We start from the raw sequence: 26600 nt of genomic DNA on the forward strand, positions 1-26600 counted from the left end.
GAGCCTGCAGCTCTTGCTAGTCTTTGTTAACGCTACGGCACTAATCTCCATAGATGCATATTCTCATATCAGAGCAGAATGCTGTTTTGCTTCTTGGCCTTTTCCTTCACGTCATCGTTTACGATCCTTCTGAGATGCGGTGGGAATGAGTTGTGATTCTACCCTGGGAGTACTTGGGACAGTGTTTAGTTCACAATGTTGCTTTGGTATATTAATTAAAAATGTTCACTGACTTCTGGACTAATTCTTGCTGCACTCTCAATGATTTGGAAAAGAACTCTGTGACAAAATCCTTTTGATTTTGTAGACAAAAGGCACAATTCTCAAACTGCCAGAGACAGTTAAATAAATGAAAGAAACTCAGTAGATTTTTGCCTGTTTGTTTTTTTTAATAGCTATAACATTTTTTTGACTTTTTTTTTTAATTGATATGCTTAAAGTGGCATCTTCTTTTAGTAAAGAATCTTCTTTTGGAAAGTGGATATAAGCACTTGGCAATGAAGTGAAAATCCAAGTAAGCAATCTGCCTGGCGATCCTAACGTCACTTCCTGTCTGCTCACTGAAGGCGACGACTCAATGACAGGCGACGGAGGCGAGTACCTGCGGGCCGAGGACCTCCGCGAGCTGGGAGACGACTCCCTGCCCGGCCAGTATCTGGATGGAATGAACTACCTGCGCTTCAGCCTGGAGGGAGGACGCACTGACAGGTCTGTCAACCACTGCCACAACTGCCACCATAAAAGCATTTATACTCTGTCTGTCTATCTGTCTGTCTGTCTGTCTGTCTGTCCGTCCGATGACTGATGTTTGCATGCATATTAAAAAAATTAACGAGCGTGTGGGCGAGTGAGTGTGCACGGGTGTGTGTGTATGTGTTTCTACGTGTTCTTGTCAACGTGGATGACGACTCACTAACCCACAACCTGTCTGTGTATGTGTGTGTGTGCCTTTTGTTGCAACCTCTCCTGCTCATACTTCATGGTCGGTCTCCCTTGTCATGCCTCCATAGTCGAATGCAAAGGTATGTGCTGGTCCTGGTTAGCCACACAAGCCTCTCAGCTCTGCTGAAATGACCAGTTGAACCAGTTGAACGCAAACAATGCAATTTTTATGTTATCGGATTTTTTCCACAATATTTGTTGTTTGTCATTAAAAACAAAGGAGAAGTGTGATGCACCTCCCCAAGGTTTAGCACCACAATGACATTGTCCACATCCAAGGATGTGTGGCAGCACTCACCAACTCAGTATAATGTGCCATGTATGATAATGAAGCTGTGTGTGTATCTTAGCACACTGTACTTTGCCAAAAACAAAATGTTTATAATCACAATTCAATTGTTATTGTGAGTAATATTCCACCAATCAGAAAAGTCTGACTTAATGGTTTTTTACATTTTTTTAAAAATATATATTGAAAGTCTAATGTACTTTTTGATGAATGAGAACAAAAAACAATTGGCTGTACGTCGTGTGAACTTCCTATTTGTGTAAGAGTGCATACTAAATGTCCAACAAAGATACTCTGTTGCCATATTGAAGAGTTTACATATCACTGATGATTGTCATCTATTTCCAGCTGGACTTGCTGCTGGAAAAAAACAAAACTCTCTTGTCAACAACTTGCTGAACTAAAACTAAAACTAAACTATAATTGCTAAAAATGTAACTGTCAACGTAGTTACATGCTTGTATATATTTTTTGTTTTTGCTACAGCATTGTAGTGTGTCTTTCTGTTTGTGATGCAGTATTTACCCGTCTGTTAGATAACCTTCTTCTTACTTAGCTGCTTCATTTTTGATAATATTTCCATGATTATATTCTTTTCTTTGAGAGTCTTATTCTTCTCCTCTCTCAGCTGCGACCGGTCTTTCACACCCACCCACCCCAGTTACTACTCCCCTAAACATGAAAGCATGATGGAGGAGATGCTCAGCTGTCAACAGGTAAAGCACGACACACAACATACAAACCAATCAGGTGGCTCTCGTCCTTCATTTTTTTCATTTTTTTTTTTTATGGGTACTCACTTTCTGGAAGTTCAGTGTCATGACTTGAACAGAAACAACAACAACAACAACAACAACACTACAACTACACCACTTTGTTTGCGTCCTTTCCAGGTGTCGTCGCTTTCCAGAGAGAATGAGCGGGACTCATATCGTCTTAGTTGGGGCACAGAGAACCTGGATAACGTGGCTTTATCCTCCAGCCCCATTCACTCTGGGTACGTGTATTCATCCTGGTATTAATTATACACAGCAAGACATTGTAATGAATGAACACGTATTAAGATGCAACCTATTTTTTCCAGATAAGTAAGTTTACATCAAAAAAAGATATTCAGCATTGTTTACATTCTAACTGCAATTTTCTGTGTTTTCTTTCATCTGATATTTAATGGCAAAACACACAATGCAAACTCCAAACTACTGTTGTTCTTTCTAGACGAAAAGTCGTGACCCAAAAAAAAGTTGTTCTTTCAGTGTCTTCCTCATACACAGACTGTTTATTCTTATTCTTAACAAGTCGCAGCCTCCACCACGTCGAACTCTCTGGTTCCTCTCTTCACTCTCTATTTGACTCTTTACTCTCGACTCTTCTCCTGTGGTGTGGTTGTCGTCCGTAGCCACTCCTCTCCGTGCCACGGTCATGGAGACCACAGCAGGTGACCGTCTGCGGCTTTGGTTCAGTCTTCCTCCACGTCGTCTCCATTCTCTCTTCCTCTGCCCCCTCACAGTGTGCTCTCCTGGAGGAGAGGTGTATATGTTGCTGTCCTCACCTGACATTGCCTCCTCCTCTCTCTCTATTTGAGTTCGCGCGTCAATTGTAACTCAGCAAGAGTCGTTATCATACGACGTCTTGAGGCAAAGAGGATGGTTTCACTGGTGTGATCGCCTCATCATACAGTTAAATGAATGAATGCAAACCTGCGGACACCAGAGAAGAGAGAGGCAGTGGCATGTAGGACACATTTGTCAATGTCATACACAGTCTTGTGAACTGAGCATCTTCACTAACACATCTGTTAGAAGATCACTCTTTTGATTAAAAAGAGATCACTTTTAAGAACCACTCGGGTGGGTTGCAGCCTTGGAGAGCAGCAGTCCGTGTCCACTGACAGTGATAACTTGTCAATATATCCGGCGGTGTCATAACATGTTAATGTTTCTGTGTCTGTTTGGATCTGTGTTATTTGCATAAGTGAAGGCAGTGCAGGGCCACATCATGTCACCTCATCACACTGCACTACCCTGAGATGTGTGAACCATGTGCACGGCACATCCTCCACTTTTGCATGGGAGTGAGGTCATCGAGCCTCTGGTTGAGGTTTTAATGCAAGTTGACAAAAGTTGTGAAGTCCATTTAGTGTTGAGAATGTGGACACCAATCAACCGACACCTTCTGCTGTCCACGAGCATTTATTTTATTTATTTATTTATTTATTTTTGCAGCAAGCCTGCAAAACACAACATAATAAAACATTGATTTTGGACAATACAGTAGAGAATAGATTCAAGATTCAAAGCGTTTATTGTCATGTGCACAGTAAAGAAACAAGTTTCCCTGTGCAATGAAATTCTTCATTTGCTTTCTACAGAATGCCGAATAGGGAACTACTTATAGGAAAGAAAATTAAAAAAATGATATACAAAAATACAATTATGAAAATAGTCCTGGTGTCTGCATTCTCAACACTGGAAGGATCCAGGCGGAAATGTATTCACTGGCCAAAATGTCTTGTGCTCTTCCAGCTTCCTGGTCAGCTTCATGGTGGACGCCAGAGGTGGAGCCATGTGCGGCTGCCGGCATAACGGCCTGCGCATTATCATCCCGCCCAGGAAGTGCAGCGCTCCGACACGTGTGACCTGCCGGTTGGTGAAGAGGCACCGTCTGGCCACCATGCCCCCCATGGTTGAGGGCGAGGGCCTGGCCAGCAGGCTCATCGAGGTGGGCCCCTCTGGAGCTCAGTTCCTTGGGTAAGCCTTTTGTGAAATAAGTGCTCTTGCTCTAACGACGAAAGGTGAAAGGCAAGTGTTGAATATCATTTTTTAAAGGGAATCTGGAACATTTTGGCAAAATTTGCCTTTTGCCACAATCCCTGGAGTCGTATGAGAAGGTACATTTCTTTTATTCCTGTTGTTTTTGTGTCCAGGGGGGCAGTCTTCTCATCAAACCTGCTGTCTTGATAATGGGGGTAGCTGCACATGTGAAATCACTCCGCCCAGCAGATATGCCTGGGATGTAGTTCCAGCTCTGCGTTTGCCTTGAAAACCACTGTGTCGCATTATGTCACAGTATTATTTCACAGCGCAGTGAAAGTCCGGCTGGCAACGCGCTACTGGAGTGTGTTGGAGTTGCTGAAATGTGTTTAGGTGGAGGGAGACCTGTGCAGTTCACCTCCATTTGGTTTGCTGAGCAGCTTGCGTCTCCGCCCCCGGATTTCAAAAATACAGGCACTGATATTTGAAGGGATTAAACCTACTCACATGACTACAGGGATCATGGGAATAGTCCAGTTAGCCAAGATGTTGAACTATCCCTTTAACGCCTACGTTTAGACTGTCAGCACTGACTTTAACGTTAGCCTTTTTTCAAGAAGCTGACTGTGCTCTGCCCCTTTTTCCTTTCAGATTATTTTGTCCTCTGCCTCTGCCTTACTAAAACTGTTTTCCTATTTGCTCTGGCTTTCTCCCAGCACCAGGGATCTGTTGATCTTTGCTCCACAGCATGTCCTGTTTGCTTTTAAAACAGCTGCAGTCTAACTCTTGCACACCTTTTTCATATTAACTTTGTTTTTGGCTATTTGGCATCGGAATAGCCCCCCCTGCTGGTTATTTTTTTAAGGGCTATTACAGCGAATACAGCTCAAGTTTTCCGTTTCTACACGTTCAACATAAATTAAGGCAAACATTTTTTTTTCTCCATTGCATTCATGAAATAATAAATTCATTGCGCTAGTGAGAAATTCAGGTTTTATCAATTCGGAGTGTGAACATTACACTTTTGTCTAATCTGTATGATGGGCTACAATAACAAAAACAAAAATATTTTCAATCAAAATTGAGAATAATTATGAATACTATACATTTAATATCAACAATTATTTCATAGTATTAATTGTCAATTAATAATCTGTTGTTGTTTTTTTTTAACATTTAATCAAATAAGTCGAAAAAAATTGTAAATTAAAACTTACAACATCCACACTTGGCTTTTTAGAAATCCATCGCTTAGCTTTCCGTCAATCAAAACACTGTGTGTGCTCTCTCTTTTCCCACTGCTGCGCACGGATGCTTACAGTAAACTCCACCTCCCCAGTGCGCCTCCACCTCTTAATGAGGGTGAGAGCTTGGTTAGCAGAATCCTCCAGCTCGGCCCGCCGGGGACAAAGTTCCTGGGGTAGGGTGGAAATATCTGTAAATGGTTTTTTATATGAAAGGATCCATGGATGCCAGTCTCAGTCTTTTCCTTTAAAACCCTTCCGTCTGTTGAGTTTTGCTCATTCATTTGTCTTTGCAACCCCCTTTTTTCCTCTAAATGTCACATGTTTATTTCCTCCCTAAATCCATCCTTCTGCTTTTTTTCTTTTGCTTTACTTTTTTTCATTTATTTCTAAATGTGTAGACTTCCCTTTATTTTTGTGAGACATTAAAAAATGGTTTTCTGGCCTGACAATTACACTTCATCCAGTTAAAGCAAAATGGTAATTTTATCTGGAAACTTAATCCATAGTCTAACTTCCAGACATGACACTACAAGTTGATTTCATGTGATTTTAATGAATTCATTTTAATTTTTGATTGTTTCAACGCTAAGAGATAAAGATATTACCCTCTATTGTCACGCCAGAGAACCTCGTAAATGTCACATAAAAATATTTAAAGTCAGTTCAGTTTTCCTTTTACTCGTAGCATGCATGTGTTTGATGTGTTTGTAAGTAGCTTGTTGTGGCTAAGACTCATGGTAAGTTGTTTTTTTAAAATCATTTAATATATATCAGCCAAGAACAGCTGCTTCCTCACTAAAAGTCACACATATTCATAAAAGTTTATCAAATGATTAAAAACCCAAAGCCATATTGAAAGAACTATTTTCACATACAGAGTAAACATAGACATATTAGCAGAAGCTGTCGTATATGAAACACAAATCTGTTTGATGCTGTCAGCGACATTAACATGTCAACCTTACCACTTAACTAGTGGGCAATAAAGCTCATCCATTCTTCATCACTCATGCTGCCTGCTGACCCCCTTGACAGCCCCGTCATTGTGGAAATCCCCCACTTTGCTGCCCTCCGGGGGAAAGAGAGGGAACTGGTGATCCTGAGGAGCGAAACTGGAGAAAGTTGGAAGGAGCATCACTGTGAACACACCCAAGAGGAGCTCAATCAGATACTCAACGGCATGGATGAGGGTGTGTATCTGATGGTGGATGAAGGTTCGGGCCGCTGCTGCAGCAGGAGGTCCTCTATTGCTACTGCATGTATCTGGCTCCCTCTTTCAGACCTGGACACCCCAGAGGAGCTTGAGAGGAAGCGCATTTGCCGAATCATCACCAGAGATTTCCCACAGTACTTTGCTGTGGTGTCGCGCATCAAGCAGGACAGCAATCTGATTGGTCCTGAAGGTGGCATCCTGAGCAGCACCGTCGTACCCCAAGTGCAGGCAGTGTTTCCCGAAGGGGCTCTCACCAAGAGGATCAGGGTGGGACTGCAGGTAACCTCGACTGTGACAACATGTAATCCGTGTGGAGGGAGTATGTATGGAAATGGTGAAATTTTTTTGCAAATTTCACTCTTATCTACTCTGGCAGGCCCAGCCGGTTAATGTGGACGTGGTGAGGAAAACCCTGGGAAACAAGGCCTCCTTCAGTCCCATCGTCACCCTGGAGCCGCGCAGGCGGAAGTTCCACAAACCCATCACCATGACCATTCCCGTTCCCAAGAGCAACTCTGATCCAGTCCTCAACGGCTTCGGAGGGGACACCCCCACTTTGCGCCTGCTTTGTAGTATAACTGGTGAGAGAAACACCATTCTGTGAGTGAATCAGTCAGTTTCAAATGCTCATCCGTCTGCGTTTATCTCTGCGTGTAGGAGGAACAACACCGGCTCAATGGGAGGACATAACAGGCACCACGCCATTAACGTTCATTAACGACTGTGTCTCCTTTACCACCAATGTGTCGGCCAGGTAACAAAAAAAAACTGTTTTGTTGCTGGACAACAATCTGATAAATAAAGTCGACAAATGTTCCACCTCACTCTACCGCTACCTTCTCCTCCCCTCAGGTTCTGGTTAATAGACTGCCGACAAGTCCAAGAGTCGGTCAACTTCTCTGCTCAGGTGTACCGAGAGATCATTTGTGTTCCCTACATGGCCAAGTTTGTCATTTTTGCCAAGACCCACGACCCCATAGAGGCCAGGCTGCGCTGCTTCTGCATGACGGATGACAAGATTGACAAAACGCTGGAGCAGCAGGAGAACTTCTCCGAGGTGGCCCGCAGCCGAGACGTAGAGGTGAGGAAACGGCCTTGCTGCATGTGTCTGAGAGTGGACAACTGTGGGAGCCTTGAACAGAACCAGGCCCAGACATATTTAAAAAACAACAACAACAACAAACAAACACTTTTTTGTTAAAGTTGTAATACATTAAAGACTATTTGTACAGTGAATATTTCAAATATATTACCATTGACTGCTTTTGCATATTATTTCATTTTTTCATTTTGTTTCCCTTTTATGTTTTAGGTGCTGGAGGGTAAACCCATCTATGCAGACTGCTTTGGAAACCTTGTCCCACTCACCAAAAGTGGCCAGCACCATCTCTTCAGCTTCTTTGCCTTCAAGGAGAATAGATTAGCTCTCTTTATCAAAGTGAGCGCTCAACTCACAATATTTACCGAAGCGTGACCAGACTTAACCATGACTCATGCTTATCAAAGGAATATTTCCTGAATGTTGCCTAACACTGAACTGCTGTCGCAGATCCGAGACAACACTCAGGAGCCGTGTGGCCGTCTGTCCTTTATGAAGGAGCCCAGGAACTACAGGTCACTCACCCAGAATGCCATATGCAACCTCAACATCACCCTCCCATCGCACTGCAAGGTACGACCATGACACCGTGATTAAACTCAACAGTGGAATCTTCCAATTGCGTATCTATTTTGTTTCTTGGACGTAAGGTAGTCTGTCAGCGTCTAAATCGCTTACACTTTCTCTCTGAAATCTAGGACTTTTCTGACTCATTTTCAAAATTTCTTCTGTTAATGTCTGTTCTATTTTTTTCATTTAATATTGTTTGTTTATTATTACAGCTTCTTAACTTTTGCTCACGTGTATTTATTTGGAATAACATTGGAACACGAATAAACAAGCAATTTCAGGAGACTACAATTGATACACCTCCTTGCCCACGTGGATCCACGTTAACACCCAGGAGATAAATTTCTCTTCACAGCCCATGTCTTTGCCTAATGCTGCTTTAAAGCTCTACCTGCTGTCACACTGACTGCTTGTCTTTGTTGCTGTTGTAACCATACATTGCCTCAGCGTCTCTTTATCCCTTTGTAATGTTGCTGTTGTTTCTATCTGTACATCTTTCTCGCTTCTTGCTGCTCTTTGCATCCAAAAAGGAGTCAGATTCTGACCAAGAGCAAGAGGAAGAGGTAAAAGCAACCATGGCGTCTTCCATCCCTCCTTTACTAACTAGCTTCGCTGACCTTGTCATACCACTTTCACATAGTCAGTAGCAAATAAAGGCCAACTTCTGCAAGTAGATGAATGTTATATTTCAAGAAATCTGTCTTTTGCATTTTGCAAGAGTTTTGATTTAGATCCATTTTTAAGCTTAAGTTTGCTGTTGTTACATCGGTCTGCCGTTTTTCTTTCCTTACCAAGCAGTTATAGTTGTATTTTTTAGTTATTACATTATGCAGTAGAGAAAGGGCTAACTGTAATCTATTTTCCTCGTTGCTTTTCCAGACCAGCAGAACGGTGGAGAAATGTAAGACATTTATACCCCTCTATATTCCTTTATTTATTACTAAAACGTAACACAATAATAATACTGCAAATTTTGCCTTTTGATAACCCGTTTTTGTGCTTGTGTTTATTAAATTAAATTAAATTAACTACGGATACTGGGCCAGTGATGATATTTAGGACAGGAATATTCAAACATACCTATGCTATACTCACACAGACATTGGAGGACTTTGCATAACTGTAAACCACATACATCGTATCAAAGTCCTTTAAGTTTCATGTTTTTGTCTTGTCAAACCAAAAAGCCTGTGCCTTGTGACCCATGTCAAGGTTTTGTTTTTATTCTGTTGATCAACTTCACTTCTCACTTTTTTACCCTGATTTCTCATTTGCCTTCAATTTAACCTCTTCCCCATTCACAATTTGAGATCGGACAAGAGGACAGAGAATTAAACGCTGCCATCAACGTATGTACATTAACAATTAAACCATATTTAGTATCCTGTAATGATGTCGATTTGACTGGCACATAGCAGGCAGAGGCGCTAACACTGGCAGAGTTCCATTTGTTTATGCCACTAGTTAAGGGACAACATAGTTGCACACTCGTTAAGGGACAACATAGTTGCACAGTGTGTGCAATTCTGTTGCAAAATTGTGCTTGTTATCTTACTACAGGGAGATTGGAAGGTAGATTATTGGCAAACTTGTAAAAGTGTGAGTACTAGTAAAACAAAAACAGGCTGGGCCTTCTATTGTTCTCTTCCAACACTGTCCACATAGTTATGTAAAAATTACTGAAGTAGAAACTGCCATTTATTTTGATATAGCACTAACTGTAATATAGTGATATAAAAGTGCATACATTAGTGATATGTAGTAGTTCCATGCATGTTTTTGTTTTTTTTAGAAAAGTGAATCTTTAACACCACCAAACTATGAAACGCTGACATTCACTAAAGTAAAAAGAAGCACTAGTAGACAAACATGCATTGAACTTATCATCATCATCATCATCATCATCATCATCATGTCTCTGTCATGCTCGTCACTCATCTCATCATTTAGTTCAGTCATCCCTTTATTCACTGTACTCACTTTTCACTAAGACCTTTCCATCAACTCCTCCCTTTGCTTTGCATGGAAATAACTTGCCTTACATAACTGTGTATGAGTGTGCGTGTGTGTCTTGAAGAAAAGTGTTGTGATTGTATTCTGTTTGTTTTTGTGCTCCTTGCAATACTACCACTGTGCTGTGTGCAAAAGATTTGCTTAATTTTGATTTTTCTCTTTATTACATAAAGATGAATCCAGAGAAAGGAGTTTAATGTGCCCCTTTCAGTAATATGACCTTCAGTATTTCAGTGTTCCCTCCTCTGCCTTAAAATCTTTTAAATTTAATTATCATCTTTATGTTAAAGTGCATCATCATGTTTTGTTGTTCTTTTTCTTTTGAGTTCTCACTGGCTTTTTTGATAGACACCAACGGTTTCTGAGTTGTTTTCAGCAATTATATCATAATGACATTTGTCATACATCTGAGAAATCTTGAGATTTTTGTTTTTTGTTGTCATCATTTACCTTTTGTCTCCATTATTTCTTATTTACCTGTTAGAGATATGTAATGACAGGTGTTGTGTTTGGGTTTTGTTCCATACTTTTGTTATGTGAGTGTGGGTGTGCTGAGTGTAAACGCAAGTTATTTCCTGCTCATATCATTTTCCCCATATTATAATTACCTTGCTTTTCCGTACCCCAGTCCTAGAGAGATACAAGTATCCGATTCCTTCTATATCCTAACGTAGAACCCATTTGTGACATTGTTGTCCTATAAACCCTGCAATGTGTTCCAATCTTGTCCTGACCACATTCTCCGATGTCTGTCTCCTTTCATTTGAATTTTTGATTTTCTTTACTCCTTACTTGTTCTTCTTCCATATGGAAGATGAAGCGATGGAGACATCAATCCGAGAACCCGACCTCCTATCTGATGTGACAGAGATGAAACAAGATTTGATCAAAATGACTGCGATCTTGACTGCAGACTCTAAAGAAAAATCACCTCCTTTAGAAGGGTGTGGTCTAGATAAAGGGACTGAGGATGTTTCTGGAGAGCCATTAGAAATAATGGAAAAGGACTTGGAGAAAGTCAAAGAGGACCTAGAGAAAGTCAGTGAGATACTTAGAAGTGGAACATATGAGGATGAGGCAGCAGAAGACGTAGCAAAACAAGCAAGAATGGCAGAGGAGTGGGTTCTCCTTACAGACAGTGAAATAAAGGAGGCCAAAAAGATGGCATCATTCGGAATGAAAGAGCCTGTCTTACGTGAAAGTAGAGCTAACAGGGGGGCACCTAGACCAAAAGCCATTAAGGATAGTGGCGACCTCAAAGAATACCTTTTAGATGCATCTGTAAGCTCTAAAACAAAATCCAAAAAGGAGACACAAGACACACCAGAAAAATTCACTGATGTTGTTCTACGTAAAACTGCAAAGCCAACAACTCCAACAAAATCACAAGACAAAGCAGCTGCTGGCGATGTGAAAAAGCCCGTCAGAAGAAAGGGCAAAGAGCCTGGACAGAGAGAGGACTCTGCAGATGCAGCTGCACTTTTGACTGTACCTGCATCTCCTAAGCCAGCATCACCTGTTTCCCCTGTGGTTGAAGAAACTCCCATTGGTTCAATAAAGGACAAAGTTAAAGCCTTACAAAAGAAGGTAGAGGCAGAGCAAAAGGGCAAAAAGGTCACTGGAACTAAACAATCACAATTGCCTGTTACAAGCAAACCCACTCCTAAAGCCAAAGAAAGCCCTAAATCCAAACAGGGCTCCCCTAAACCCCCCAAATCTGAAACTGAGAAACTTGAAGAGACCATGTCAGTGAAAGAGCTTATGCAAGCATTCCAAACAGGGCAGGACCCCTCAAAGAGAAAGTCTGGGCTTTTTGAACACAAAACATCCACAACTTCAAGAACAGAGACAACTGTAAAATCAGAAAACATTCAGTCAATATCCATGACCAAATCGATGGCTACATTTGGTGGACGAGAAGTGTCTCTGGATTCTAAGCCCCGCAAGAAGGAAACTGCTCAACAGGACAGGGACAAAGAAACCAAGCCTGATGCCTCCACAAAGTCAGAGTTAACTGAAACTGTAAACTTTGGAAATAGTGGCCTTGATGATAGCTCTGACAGCCTAAAACATGAGGGTGTGGCCGACTCACTAAGTGCCAGTTCTGGAGAAGGAACCCCTCATATGAGCTCTGAGGACAGTTACAAACATGAGGGCCTAGCCACTCCAGACACCAGTCCAGATGGTGTATGCCTTTCTCCAAAAACCGGACAGCATACCTCTGCAACATTTGCAGCAACTACTATCAAAAAAGAAAGTACAGACAAAGCGAAGTCTGGAGACTCCGGTCTAGGGACTGCTGGTGATCAACTGTCTGCAGACATGACCCTCCCTGTCTCTTCCAACGAGGCTGCAGATGACCACACGAAAAGTGAGTCAAAGCCATCACCATCCAAACCTCAAAAACTTACAAAAAGAATTTCAGAGACCGTAGAGACTTTTCTTAGTGATGACGAGAGCCCTGATCATCAGCTATCCTTTCGTCAGGACAGCTTAGACCTGCCTTTAAAACAAGATTCAGATGCCCTCAGCCCTCTAGCTGATGACTCTTTCACAATAAGCCACAGAGACTCTCTAGAGGGTAGTCCTCTCATGGAAGACAATTCCTCTCATAAGTCCCCAGACTCTATTGAACCCAGCCCCACCAAGGAATCACCCCCGCATGACTCCCTAGAGAGTAGTCCTGTAGAGCAAAAAAGTTTCCAATCTTTCCCGTCTTCTCTAGGTCCTCCCAGTAAATCCTCTAGTCATCCAGAGCCATTCAAAGCTACAGAATTCCCCCAAGATCCTTTGCGTGGTAGGCTCCTCCGTGACCATGAGGCTAGTGCTGATGATGACAGTTGTGAGCAGATATCTCAGATGACAAGCTCTGGTAAGAGTCCCCTTACCCCTGAAACCCCTAGCTCTGAAGAGGTAAGTTATGAGATAAACCCTAAACCCCCTGACCATACACTCCTCATCATTCCATTCAAACCAGCTGTCATCCCTGAAGACCCTGAGGACGAGGATACATCAGACAGCTATGAAACTAAGAAAAAAATCACTCCAGAGGAAGAGATGTTTAAGATGGCAGCCAAAATAAAGACATTTGATCAAATGGAACAAGACGCAAGGAGCAGAGTGAACTCTAGAAATAATTTGTTCTCCCCAACAGTTCCCAGAATAGGGGATGGCAGCTATGAAATGTTAGAGCCCAGAATTGAGAAACTTTCGCAAAGTGAAAGTGGGCTTGTTAGGCCTGCTGAAGATTCAAACGTAGGTCTTTTTGTTAATCCCCTTATTAAAGTACAACCTCCCTCTCCTTTTTCAGCAGGTTTGCATGATGGATGCCACATCAAAGAGGCCAAGAGCACAACAGCCAGTGTCACTTCAGAGGGGCCTCATTCTGTCTCAGATGAGGAACATTCAAAATCCAAAAAGGATTCTTCACAAAAACTGTCCCCTTCATCTGCTGAGAAAGACAATGTTGCCAAAAACCTTGTGGCAATATCCAAAATTGAAAACCGGACTGATGAGCAAAAGGAGGAGAGCTTGAAGAAGGGTAAAGATAACGAAGGAGATCATGAGTCTGGTCAAGAGTTAATTGTGGCCAGTCAGCAAACACCTATGCTCAAAACAGGTAGAAATGTAACAGATGAAATTAAAGAGGACCAAAAGGTACACACAGGACCACTGGATGTTAAAACAACACTTTTTGCCACAGATCAAACACAGAAAGCCTTCAACCCTGAGGTATGTATATATGATGACACAGAAGAGGATGAGGAGGTGCAAGAAGCTCCTAGAACTGAGTCTAAGGGTGTCACTGCAAAGGTAGATAATGATTCATGGTCGGCCATGCGAGAGGACGACGCTGCCTTTGAGGCTCGTGTTAAGGAAGAGGAACAGAAGATTCTGAATTTGGCTGTTGACCGCCAATCACAGCAGGAAACGCCAGACACTACACCTGGGAGAACACCAACTGAAGAGAGTACCCCTACCAGTGAACCCAACCCTTTTCTGTTTCAAGAGGGAAAGCTGTTTGAAATGACTCGAAGTGGCGCCATTGACATGACTAAGAGGAGCTATGAGGAAGAGGCGGGTGGCTTTGCATTTTTCCAGATAGGTGAACAGCCTTTAGAGGAGCCCGTTTTAGAAGATATCAGGCAAGAGGTGGTTAGACCAGCTGCAGAACCAGAGGTAGGACTCAATCTAACATTAGAAGTAAAAACTGCAGAGTCTGAGAAGTTAAAGGAAAGCAATGACTCTCAGCTTCACTCTCCACCGGAATGTGAACAGCCAGTTTCTACTGCTGATGCAGCCAAATCAAAAATTCCAAAAATGGGAATTTCAGCTTCAGCAAAACCTACAAAAAAAGATCAGACATCCTCTGAGAGTATCGAGACTAAAAAAGAAAAACATGTAGACGAAGAAGTTTTAAATTTAGGGACAAGTTCCTCTGATCAAATAACAAATGTGCAGACTGCAGAAACAACTATCACAAGGTCAGTTTATTCTCAGCAGGGCCAGGAGTCATCAGATTCTTCTCCAGAGGAGCAACAGTCAGTGATTGAAGCCCCCAAACCAGCAGGAAAATCTAAAACAGTTTCAAGTAGTGTTAAAAAGGCACAAGTTAAAACGCCAACTAAGTCTTTCCCTCAAGGGCGAAGTAAGTCTACACTTGCCTCTCAATCTCATGGCACCTCCTCCACAACCACTGTTAAAAGAGAGACATCTTTTACCTCGGAATCCAAATCACGAATTCCTATCAAGGCTAGCAGTGTAAAGCCAGATTCACCGGTCAAACGCACTGGAGCTAATCAAGACAAAAACCTTAAGGCCCCTCATAAAAAGGACTCAAGGAGAAAATCTGAGACAGATGCTGGTCCCTCTGTAGACGTCAAAACCAAGACCCTCCCCCCCAAGTCTCCTAAAGCCAAGAGCTTCTGTGAGGGGAACTCAACCAGGATACCTGCAAAAAAGAGTCCAGATTCTGCAAAATCTAAAAGCTTCCAGTCCAGGTTGCCAGTCCGAGGAAAAGGTGGTCCACCGTCTGTTTCAGCAACGCCTACAAAAGAGAAAAGTGGACCACGCAAAAAGTCCATTGAGTTCTTTGAAGAAATAAGCGATGAGGCAGCAAAACTGGTGGCACAGCTGGTGCAGGCAGAGACAGAGAAAGAACAAGAGGCTGCCGCCGCCATCTCAGATGATGAGAGCAGTCTCATTGACCCCTCAATAATAGAAAGAGAAACTTTCCCTGAGATGCAGTTTCCTCCGTCAGGAGACGTCTTTCCCATTAGACCACTGTGGGACGACCCTGTTGAGACACAGATGCAGCGAATTCCAGACGATAGAGCTCAAAGTCAAGGTACCCCCTCAGTTCAAGGGGCTATTATGTATCTCTTTTCTTAATTAGTACATTGTAGCTGTAAAGGTGCTGCCTCTCTGTCTCTTGTAGTTAAGTCCCGTTGTAGTAGGAAGAATCCATGTGGCTCTGTCACTTGTGCTGTGTATGTGTTTGTATTAATGTCTCTCCTTCCTTTTATGTGTACTAAAAAACCTCAAGATTGACTTAAAGGCTTCATGAAACTTGTGAAAACAACTTAATGACTATAATGTTCTGACTATTAGTGCCATTTTTTCTCCACATAGTTACCACAATACTGATCATAGTATTCATAGCATTTTTCTCCGATATAATATGCACTTTATCTACATTGCAATGTGAATTTGATATGTTGAGTTTACCACAAAACTATCAAAAGGGCCAGTGAAGCTTTTTTTTTGGTTGTTTTTTTTTGCAAATTGTGAAAGTGACTTGATATGCATTCCATTCACCACTCTAACTGCTCATGGGTGTTTGGTGGTATTTACAGTAGATCCACAGGATGAAGCAGAGAGAAAAGAACAACGGTTGGCAGTTATAGCTGACCATCTGGGCTTCAGCTGGACTGGTGAGTCACTCTTAAGTCAGAGTAGCCAAATTATCAAATTTGAAGGAAAAAAGTTCATACTTTTTGATTTGCTGTCTCAGTCTAGCAGTAAAACACATACACATTTAGATAATAACATTATATTGGTTTATTTTTGCAGAATTGGCACGAGAACTAGACTTAGGTGAGAAGATCAACCTGATCAGGATTGAAAACCCTAATTCACTCCAAGATCAAAGCCACACCCTTTTGAAACTGTGGGCAGAGAAGGAAGGAAATCAAGCTACGGGTCAGTAAAAGTTGGACTAAAGTTGCGATAAATTATTCAGTTTAAAGAAACAGAAATTGTATGTTTGTGCTCACTTACTTTCATTGTTACTTTGTCAACAGAAGCTTCACTAATCAAAACATTGACAAAAATCAACCGAATGGACATTGTTCACCTCATTGAAACAAGGATAATTAAGTCCACCCCAGATGACACTACTTCACATACGTATGCAGAAATCGAGCGGACCATAGGACAAGATCACAGTGAAGGTATACAAAGCAGACTAGCTATTGCATATCTTGTTTTTATTTTTGAATTGTAAAAGTCAAGTGCTTTCCTTCATTAAGTATGTGCTGCACTTAAACTACATGCTTCTGCTGTTAGGCTTTTCTGCACTCCATGAAGACATTGACAGCCCCAGACCAGGCAGACGCTCGGAGGTACACACAGACAGGAGTCCAGGGTCAGGACAAAATGTACCCATGGTAGCAGCTGAGGACCTCTCGAAAAGTTTGTCATCACTTAATGAGTCAACAGGAAGAACGGAAACAGATTCCAAAGCATCAGCCCTCCTTAGGACTGCTCAGAAAGACAAACTACAAAAAGAAACAACATTGTGAGTAATGTCTACTGTTTAGTTTTTTTTTGCAAAAATACACCCATATTATCGATTTAGTTATGTACTACTATTGATATAAGATGCACAATTAACCTAAAGCAGGCATAGTTATAAAAAAAGAAAAGAAAATACCTTGTTCACAAGTAATTTTTAGAAGATTTTTTGTGAAAAATACAAAATCTATCAGCCCTATGTGTAAAATTTAAACCATATCTGTTGGATAGAATATGTACCTTTTTGTTTTATAAATTAACTTAAAAATAAAACACGGCTGTGTTTTATTTATTAATAGCCACTTGTATTTACTTGAGGAGAAGGTACACCATATGGTATACCATCATGTGCCACCACATGGGATACTGTATCCAGTTTCCCAGAACATGGTTTCATAAGTTTATCATGAATTCACAGCTGGTATAAGGGAGATGTGAGAACATAAGACTACAGAAAACATAAAGATACTCTGGAAAAAATAATATCAAAATATTTTTCCACAGCTCATCACAAGCGGTGTATGAAGAAATACCACACACAGGCACTTTTAATCAAGTAAGTCCTTTTTTTAAACTGTACTGCACCTCTCCCTACAACCTCCACTCCCATGAGGTCAGCCCTTTGTGTAAAAGGGAAAACACATTAGGTATTCAGGATACCCCACACGAGTACACCACTGTTAAACCCGGTGATGATGAGGGTGCTGCTGGGTATGAGGAACAAGAGGAGTGGAGCTTGAAGTGTCTCCAAACCACCCATACCAAATACGATTCTCAGTATTTGTCACCTGTGCCATCGGGGAAGTCACTGAACAATTCACGAACCGGAGTTTGTGAGAGTCGACCGTTGTCGATGACTGACTTTGGAGACAGCTTAGATGAGTGTGATCAAGCTGAGCAAGACTTCAGGAAGCTGTCTATGGAGTTTATGGAATCCACCGAAGACTCCCAACAATCAGTTAATACAAAAAGAGTTCAACCAACACTACATGCTCTTTCCATGGATACTGTGCCAAAACCTGTACAGACAAAGGAAATGGATAGAAGACACATGGATGAAGTCTCCAGGCGACTTTATAAAGTCCTGTATGGATTTGAAGTTGACCAAATTGATTCAGATGTGGAGGATGTTTCTGTTGCGCCAAAGGATGTAATTCAAGACAGTGACAGAAGTTATGACCTTGACAGTGGCGCTGGACCCAGAAGTGAAGACTTTTCAATCTGTAAACCTGAGATTAATGTTTCCCAAATTTTGACCTCTGGTGACTATGATGCAGAGTTCATTGACAGCAGAGATCAAACGCAGATTGATGTGAATCATACCTTTTCAGAAGTTGCAAGCCCGACTGATTTCATGAAGGTGTCACGTGACTCAACTTGTGAACAATTAGTTTTTTATTCAGTGAACAGTAATTTGTCAAGTACAATAGAGGCTAAGAGCAGCGATGATGCTGTACTCTCATTATGCCCTGGTGAACCTGAAATTGAGATGGCTGTTGAATCCCTTTGTGATGTGGGGGGATCCGATTATGAAATGTCCTCACCACAGAGTAATTTAAGCAGTTTTGAACCTGGCAGCATAGTTTACGATGCATCATCTTCACCTCAATGTGGAACTGATATAGCAGTATCGATGACACAAAGTAGGGCCTCAACTCCCACATCACAGTCATCTGAAAATGAACTCAGTGCACTTGCTCCTGATTCTCCAGTACCTCACTTCAGACCTTTGTCTCCGCTCCCGCCCACAGTTTTTACGTGGGAAACAGATGACAAGACTCCAGCCGTATGTGGGCAACCATTACCAAGTGCACCAGGTGGCACTTCTGAACTGTTTGTGCCGCAAACTGAGGAAAGACCTTTAACGCCAATGGTTCAAAATAAGAAACCATTTGGAAGGCCACTGTCTCTAAGCAGTGATTATAGTGGTGAGAGATCAATCTCACCTCTGTTGTTAACCTTTGACACAGATGATAGAGCATCTTCCCCGGAGTCTGTAGTTTCTGAGGCAACACCATATTTTTTTACATCCTCAAAGCACATATCTGTATCTCCTGACTTCTACGAGAGGACATCATCTCCTGAGTCTGTTAATGTTAGGACTGAATTTTGTCCTCTTCCACCAGACTTCCCTGTTCCAAAGTTTTCACATGTCCCCATGGTTTTTACTTCCACTCAGTGTATATCAACATCACCTGAGACAGTATCATCAGACACAGACTCTGAAACAGAATGTTTGTCATTAAACCTTCTTGAAGACAGGCCAACATCTCCAGATTCTGTTGCATCTGTGAATGCATCCAGACCATTGTCTCCTGATTCACCTTTGCCAACATTTTGCCATGAATTGCCTGAATCAATAATGTCAGGAATTAGATCCACTTCACCTATGTCTTCATGTTCTGATGTCGAATATGGCTTCATGTATCCAGTGTCACCTAACCCTGACAATAGGGTTTTGTCACCTGTTTCGGTTACATCCGGTGATGAAACTGAATTTGGATTAGATGTTGCTTCCAACATGACACCTTTACATGAAATAATTAAATCTGCAGAAGAGGAAGGGTCAGAGGTACCTGCTGGATTTGTACTAGATGCAAAGCACAATCTATCATTAGACTCAGTTATGGAGTATGATGGGGTTATTATGTCTTTGCTTCATTTTGAGGAAAGATCACTTTCCCCAGAGTCAGTGCCTGAATATAGATCACTATCGCAGGAGTCAGAAGAGCTAAACAGGAGAGGATCCTCTCCTGAAGCACAAACACTTGATGAGTGTCTCATAGATTCTCCCAAACCACAAATTACACCAGCTTTGCATCATAGTGGTGCAATAGCTCTTTATTCATCATCACCAGAGTCAGACATTTCAGATACAGAATATGAAGCTATGCCCCTACTACCAAACTTTGAGAATAAGCCATTATCTCCAGATTCTAGTGGTTCTATAAGTGACTCTGGACCATTGTCCATGTCAAATTTTCAAACTAAAATACCACATGATACGAATGTTACATTTAAGCCTGCAGAGACAAAAATCAATTTTGGAGAAGCTGAATATTCTGAAAAGCAGTTTGAAACACCCTCCTCCTTATCTCATTATGTTTACCCAGATTGTAGGAAGCTTATCTCTCAAATCTATGATCCTCAGTACTTTGGTGAAACACTTGTAAGTGAACACGTTTTGCAGTCAGATGTGAAACTTGTTGAATCTTCTGTTTTGAAATCACCTGAATCGCCTACCCCTGATTTCACTACTCCTTTGGTTGAATCATATGCAATTACTGGAATAGGCAGGTTGTCATCACCAGAATCAGTAATATCAGACTTAGTATATCCTGAGTTACCATCTGATTCTCCTGAAGCTAGACAATCTCCAGATTATTTTAGTGACAACAGGCCACTTTCACCTGAATCACCCATTCCTTTATTTGCTCAGCATTTACCAAATTTAGCTTTTTGGACATCAGGAGAGATATCTTCATCACCTATTTCACTGTCTTCAGAGTTGGAGTATGGAACTTTGTCACCTTCACAACTGCTCTCTGAAGTGAGACCAACCTCACCTGATTCAGTCAATTTTGGAGAGGACCTCACACATGACTTAATATCACCAGCTTCCAATACTGAGCTGACTAATCCAGATTTAGTCACTGCTCACAGACTATCTTCCCCTGAGAAAGTAGTTTCAGATGTTGTTTTTCCACAGTTCAAGGCAAATGTGGGTACACATGGCCAGATTAAAACTTCCAAATTCCAAGTATCTGAGATTGAGAGTACACCAGAAAGTGTTATTCAAACCATATCTACAAAGGAGGGGGTTGCAGATTATCGGCTTGTTTATGATGCTGAACTCTGGAAGCTCATATCTCAAATCCGCGATCCTCAATATGTTGGCGAAACATTTTGTAATAATACTGGGGTTTTCAAATGGACTGGAACAACATTTGAGCATTTACAGGGGGACTCATATGATAATCGGGGAAGGTCAGATGTGATGAAGGATAAGGTAGATGCATCCGAGTCTCATTCACAACCAACACAATTACACACTGTTGAAGAAGAAAGTCTGTTGTTATCAGATACTGAGTCAGAACACAGGCTTTTCTCAACATCAGAGTCGTTATCGAACTTTTCCCCAGTTTCGCCACTTATGTTTGAGGTAGGCTGCATTGTACCAGCTAAGCCATATTTACCAGAATCTGCAGTGTCAGAAAAGCTGTGTTTGGTTTCAGAGACCTTCACAGGCCAAGGAGATGGCCCTCTATCAGACGTTTCAGACCTTAAAGATAAGCAAAAGCAGTCACCTGCTACCACCCAATTTACAACAAATCAACTTATCTGTCAACTTTATGACACGCATTATATAGGAGCAACTGCCGTTGCTGCTGGTGCATACACAGAGGACATATTTAAGCCAATGTCTCCGGATTCTGAGGTCGAATATAGACCATTCTCCCCTGACGCTCTGAACTCACTGATGCCACTAAGGCCAGATTCCCAGGAGACAGAGAACTCTGTCGATGAATTCAGAGCCTTAAGTCCAGATTCACCCATTACCCAATTTTTTGTTTCTATTTGTGATTCCCCAGTGAGAAATAGCAGAACGACACCATCTGAGCCTTTGTCAGAAACGGTATCAGACCATGTTGATGTCAGCTATTTATCTACTGAGTCAAGGCTGTCATCGCCTGAGTCAGTGGACTCACTAGACAAATGTAGACCTGTGTCTCTTGATTCACCATTGCCAGATTTTATGCCTGATCGACCAAACACTATTGCTTTAGTCAGTGAATATGCATCATCCTCAACTGAATTGCATGCCTCAGAGCTTCAGACCGTTTTGTCGCGAGAGGATAAAGATGTGCCATTTTTTTCAGAGTCTGTTGATCACGGACCCGCATCACCTGATGCAGTGTCATCAGGGGATACATTTGAGACAACACAAGCAAAATTATCAGAACTTCAAATTACGCCAAAAAAGTTTGATCGTTTCCCATCCTTTGTTGCATTTAGTTCAGAATCAACTATATCTGCTAGTGAATTGGCACCTTCCATTGATCCCTCTAGTAAACATAGAGCAAGCACCTCAGAGTCACTAACAGTGGAATTTGACAAGATGCCTTTGTCACCTGATTCTGGACTAGGGTATAGGCCTCCCTCACCTATATTGTTGATGTCATCAAATATCAGATCATCTTCTCCTGAATCAACTGAGTCTTCCATTAAATATCAAGCTCTGTCTTCAGATTCTCGCATGACAGATTTTAGACAGGTTCGACATGAGTCTGCCTCATTAGCAGAGAATGTACCTACTTCAGGCTCAACATCACCACAATCAGAACTTGATCCTCTCCTGACTAACCGTTTTGATATGTTGAATACCATGTCTCCAAATGAAGATTTAGAGACAGATTTGTGCATGCCATGGTTATTTGAGGAGAGAGCTGAGTCTCCAGGTTCAACTGCATCAAATGACAAATTTTGTCCTCTTTCACCCGACTCACCAATCCCTGTCTTCACACAAGCATTAACTGAGTCGTCATTGTTACATTGTAAATCAAGGTCTTCCTCACCAGCATCAGTTTCATCTGATTTTGACACAGAAACCGAATTATCTTCTTTCGTAGCAGATAGAGCTTCATCCCCTGAGTCTCTTCCATCTCTCAGTAGATATAGCAGACTTTCTCCTGATTCCCCTGTTCCAGACTTCGGGCAGGGTTTGTTAGAGCCATATTCTCAGTTTGATACTGACAGGACTTCATCCCCTGTATCTGAAGCCTCAGAAATTGAAGATAGTCATTTCATCACACAGATGTTTGATTTTGAGGACAGAGCAGATTCTTGTCAATCAGATATGTCTCACTCTGAACTTAGATGTCTCTCTCCAGACTCTCCTGTGCCGCAATATAGCTTCTCAGGTCCTCCATTGACAGTGACAGAAATGTCTAGATCTTTTTCACCTGGCTCAGTCTATTCAATTGAGGATTTAGAGACAGATTTGTGCATGCCATGGCTGTTTGAAGAGAGAGCTGAGTCTGTGGGTTCAACTGCATCAAATGACAAATTCCGTCCTCTTTCACCTGACTCACCCATCCCCGTCTTCACACAAGTGTTAACTGAGTCGTCATTGTCACATTTCCACTCAAGGTCTTCCTCACCAGCATCAGTTTGGTCTGATTTCGACGTAGAAATTGAATTATCTTCAATCATAGCAGATAGAGCTTCATCCCCTGAGTCTCTTCCATCTCTCAGTAGATATAGCAGACTTTCTCCTGATTCCCCTGTTCCAGACTTCCGGCAGGGTTTGTTAGAGCCATACTCTCAGTTTGATACTGACAGGACTTCATCCCCTGTATCTGAAGCCTCAGAAATTGAAGATAGTCATTTCATCACACAGATGTTTGATTTTGAGGACAGAGCAGATTCTTGTCAATCAGATATGTCTCACTCTGAACTTAGATGTCTCTCTCCAGACTCTCCTGTGCCGCAATATAGCTTCTCAGGTCCTCCATTGACAGTGACAGAAATGCGTAGATCTTTTTCATCTGGCTCAGTCTATTCAATTGAGGATTTAGAGACAGATTTGTGCATGCCATGGCTGTTTGAGGAGAGAGCTGAGTCTGTGGGTTCAACTGCATCAAATGACAAATTCCGTCCTCTTTCACCTGAGTCACCCATCCCCGTCTTCACACAAGTGTTAACTGAGTCGTCATTGTCACATTTCCACTCAAGGTCTTCCTCACCAGCGTCAGTTTGGTCTGATTTCGATACAGAAGTCGAAATTGAATATAGTCATTTCATTACACAGATGTTTGATTTTGAGGACAGAGCAGATTCTTGTCAATCAGATATGTCTCACTCTGAACTTAGATGTCTCTCTCCAGACTCTCCTGTGCCGCAATATAACTTCTCAGGTCCTCCATTGACAGTGACAGAAATGCGTAGATCTTCTTCACCTGACTCAGTCTATTCAGATGAAGATTTAGAGACAGATTTGTGCATGCCATGGCTGTTTGAGGAGAGAGCTGAGTCTCCAGGTTCAACTGCATCAAATGACAAATTTCGTCCTCTTTCACCTGACTCACCCATCCCCGTCTTCACACAAGCGTCGTCATTGTCACATTTCCACTCAAGGTCTTCCTTACCAGCATCAGTTTGGTCTGATTTCGACACAGAAATTGAATTATCTTCAATCATAGCAGATAGAGCTTCATCCCCTGAGTCTCTTCCATCTCTCAGTAGATATAGCAGACTTTCTCCTGATTCCCCTGTTCCAGACTTCGGGCAGGGTTTGTTAGAGCCATATTCTCAGTTTGATACTGACAGGACTTCATCCCCTGTATCTGAAGCCTCAGAAATTGAATGTAGTCATTTCATCACACAGATGTTTGATTTTGAGGACAGAGCAGATTCTTGTCAATCAGATATGTCTCACTCTGAACTTAGATGTCTCTCTCCAGACTCTCCTGTGCCGCAATATAGCTTCTCAGGTCCTCCATTGACAGTGACAGAAATGTCTAGATCTTCTTCACCTGGCTCAGTCTATTCAATTGAGGATTTAGAGACAGATTTGTGCATGCCATGGCTGTTTGAAGAGAGAGCTGAGTCTGTGGGTTCAACTGCATCAAATGACAAATTCCGTCCTCTTTCACCTGACTCACCCATCCCCGTCTTCACACAAGTGTTAACTGAGTCGTCATTGTCACATTTCCACTCAAGGTCTTCCTCACCAGCGTCAGTTTGGTCTGATTTCGATACAGAAGTCGAAATTGAATATAGTCATTTCATTACACAGATGTTTGATTTTGAGGACAGAGCAGATTCTTGTCAATCAGATATGTCTCACTCTGAACTTAGATGTCTCTCTCCAGACTCTCCTGTGCCGCAATATAGCTTCTCAGGTCCTCCATTGACAGTGACAGAAATGCGTAGATCTTCTTCACCTGACTCAGTCTATTCAAATGAAGATTTAGAGACAGATTTGTGCATGCCATGGCTGTTTGAGGAGAGAGCTGAGTCTCCAGGTTCAACTGCATCAAATGACAAATTCCGTCCTCTTTCACCTGACTCACCCATCCCCGTCTTCACACAAGCGTCGTCATTGTCACATTTCCACTCAAGGTCTTCCTCACCAGCGTCAGTTTGGTCTGATTTCGACACAGAAATTGAATTATTTTCAATCATGGCAGATAGAGCTTCATCCCCTGAGTCTCTTCCATCTCTCAGTAGATATAGCAGACTTTCTCCTGATTCCCCTGTTCCAGACTTCGGACAGGGTTTGTTAGAGCCATATTCTCAGTTTGATACTGACAGGACTTCATCCCCTGTATCTGAAACTACAGAAATTGAATATAGTCATTTCATTACACAGATGTTTGATTTTGAGGACAGAACAGATTCACGTCAATCAGATATGTCTCACTCTGAACTTAGATGTCTTTCTCCAGACTCTCCTGTGCCGCAATATAGCTTCTCAGGTCCTCCATTGACAGTGACAGAAATGTCTAGATCTTCTTCACCTGGCTCAGTCTATTCAATTGAGGATTTAGAGACAGATTTGTGCATGCCATGGCTGTTTGAGGAGAGAGCTGAGTCTGTGGGTTCAACTGCATCAAATGACAAATTCCGTCCTCTTTCACCTGAGTCACCCATCCCCGTCTTCACACAAGTGTTAACTGAGTCGTCATTGTCACATTTCCACTCAAGGTCTTCCTCACCAGCGTCAGTTTGGTCTGATTTCGATACAGAAGTCGAAATTGAATATAGTCATTTCATTACACAGATGTTTGATTTTGAGGACAGAGCAGATTCTTGTCAATCAGATATGTCTCACTCTGAACTTAGATGTCTCTCTCCAGACTCTCCTGTGCCGCAATATAGCTTCTCAGGTCCTCCATTGACAGTGACAGAAGTGCGTAGATCTTCTTCACCTGACTCAGTCTATTCAAATGAAGATTTAGAGACAGATTTGTGCATGCCATGGCTGTTTGAGGAGAGAGCTGAGTCTCCAGGTTCAACTGCATCAAATGACAAATTCCGTCCTCTTTCACCTGACTCACCCATCCCCGTCTTCACACAAGCGTCGTCATTGTCACATTTCCACTCAAGGTCTTCCTCACCAGCGTCAGTTTGGTCTGATTTCGACACAGAAATTGAATTATTTTCAATCATGGCAGATAGAGCTTCATCCCCTGAGTCTCTTCCATCTCTCAGTAGATATAGCAGACTTTCTCCTGATTCCCCTGTTCCAGACTTCGGACAGGGTTTGTTAGAGCCATATTCTCAGTTTGATACTGACAGGACTTCATCCCCTGTATCTGAAACTTCAGAAATTGAATATAGTCATTTCATTACACAGATGTTTGATTTTGAGGACAGAACAGATTCACGTCAATCAGATATGTCTCACTCTGAACTTAGATGTCTTTCTCCAGACTCTCCTGTGCCGCAATATAGCTTCTCAGGTCCTCCATTGACAGTGACAGAAATGTCTAGATCTTCTTCACCTGGCTCAGTCTATTCAAATGAAGATTTAGAGACAGATTTGTGCATGCCATGGCTGTTTGAGGATAGAGCTGAGTCTCCAGGTTCAACTGCATCCAATGAAAGACTACTTTCACCTGACTCCCCAATTCCAGAGTTCAAACAGGGATCACTACAGTCTTACATATCTCAG

General features: G+C 42.0%; 1 protein-coding gene and 1 long non-coding RNA gene across 5 annotated transcripts in view; both read left to right on the forward strand.

Moving 5' to 3' along the window:
- The window catches only part of ank2b (ankyrin 2b, neuronal), a 59693-nt gene that overhangs the window by 24082 nt on the left and 9011 nt on the right, over positions 1-26600 (forward strand). For 3 of the 4 annotated variants that reach the window (XM_076033882.1, XM_076033884.1, XM_076033883.1), the window contains 21 exons: positions 567-708; positions 1860-1947; positions 2125-2228; positions 2631-2669; positions 3757-3981; positions 5306-5404; positions 6267-6421; positions 6512-6723; positions 6821-7025; positions 7102-7198; positions 7297-7525; positions 7757-7882; positions 7994-8116; positions 8644-8676; positions 8993-9014; positions 10941-15473; positions 15982-16059; positions 16199-16327; positions 16429-16578; positions 16694-16925; positions 17426-17477. In XM_076033882.1, the coding sequence (XP_075889997.1) occupies positions 567-708; positions 1860-1947; positions 2125-2228; positions 2631-2669; positions 3757-3981; positions 5306-5404; positions 6267-6421; positions 6512-6723; positions 6821-7025; positions 7102-7198; positions 7297-7525; positions 7757-7882; positions 7994-8116; positions 8644-8676; positions 8993-9014; positions 10941-15473; positions 15982-16059; positions 16199-16327; positions 16429-16578; positions 16694-16925; positions 17426-17477 (7073 nt within the window). The remainder of the gene's footprint in view (positions 1-566; positions 709-1859; positions 1948-2124; positions 2229-2630; positions 2670-3756; positions 3982-5305; positions 5405-6266; positions 6422-6511; positions 6724-6820; positions 7026-7101; positions 7199-7296; positions 7526-7756; positions 7883-7993; positions 8117-8643; positions 8677-8992; positions 9015-10940; positions 15474-15981; positions 16060-16198; positions 16328-16428; positions 16579-16693; positions 16926-17425; positions 17478-26600) is intronic. The other variant, XM_076033885.1, reaches the window with a different exon arrangement.
- On the forward strand, positions 18020-25272 carry LOC142893374 (uncharacterized). Its single transcript, XR_012927698.1, has 3 exons — positions 18020-23656; positions 24059-24643; positions 25046-25272. It is a non-coding gene; the product is annotated as an uncharacterized LOC142893374 (long non-coding RNA).

The sequence above is a fragment of the Nelusetta ayraudi genome, unplaced genomic scaffold (assembly GCF_046127955.1).
Source record: "Nelusetta ayraudi isolate G7.1 ecotype Tasmania unplaced genomic scaffold, CSIRO-AGI_Nayr_v1 ptg000042l, whole genome shotgun sequence".
NCBI classification, from domain to species: domain Eukaryota; kingdom Metazoa; phylum Chordata; class Actinopteri; order Tetraodontiformes; family Monacanthidae; genus Nelusetta; species Nelusetta ayraudi.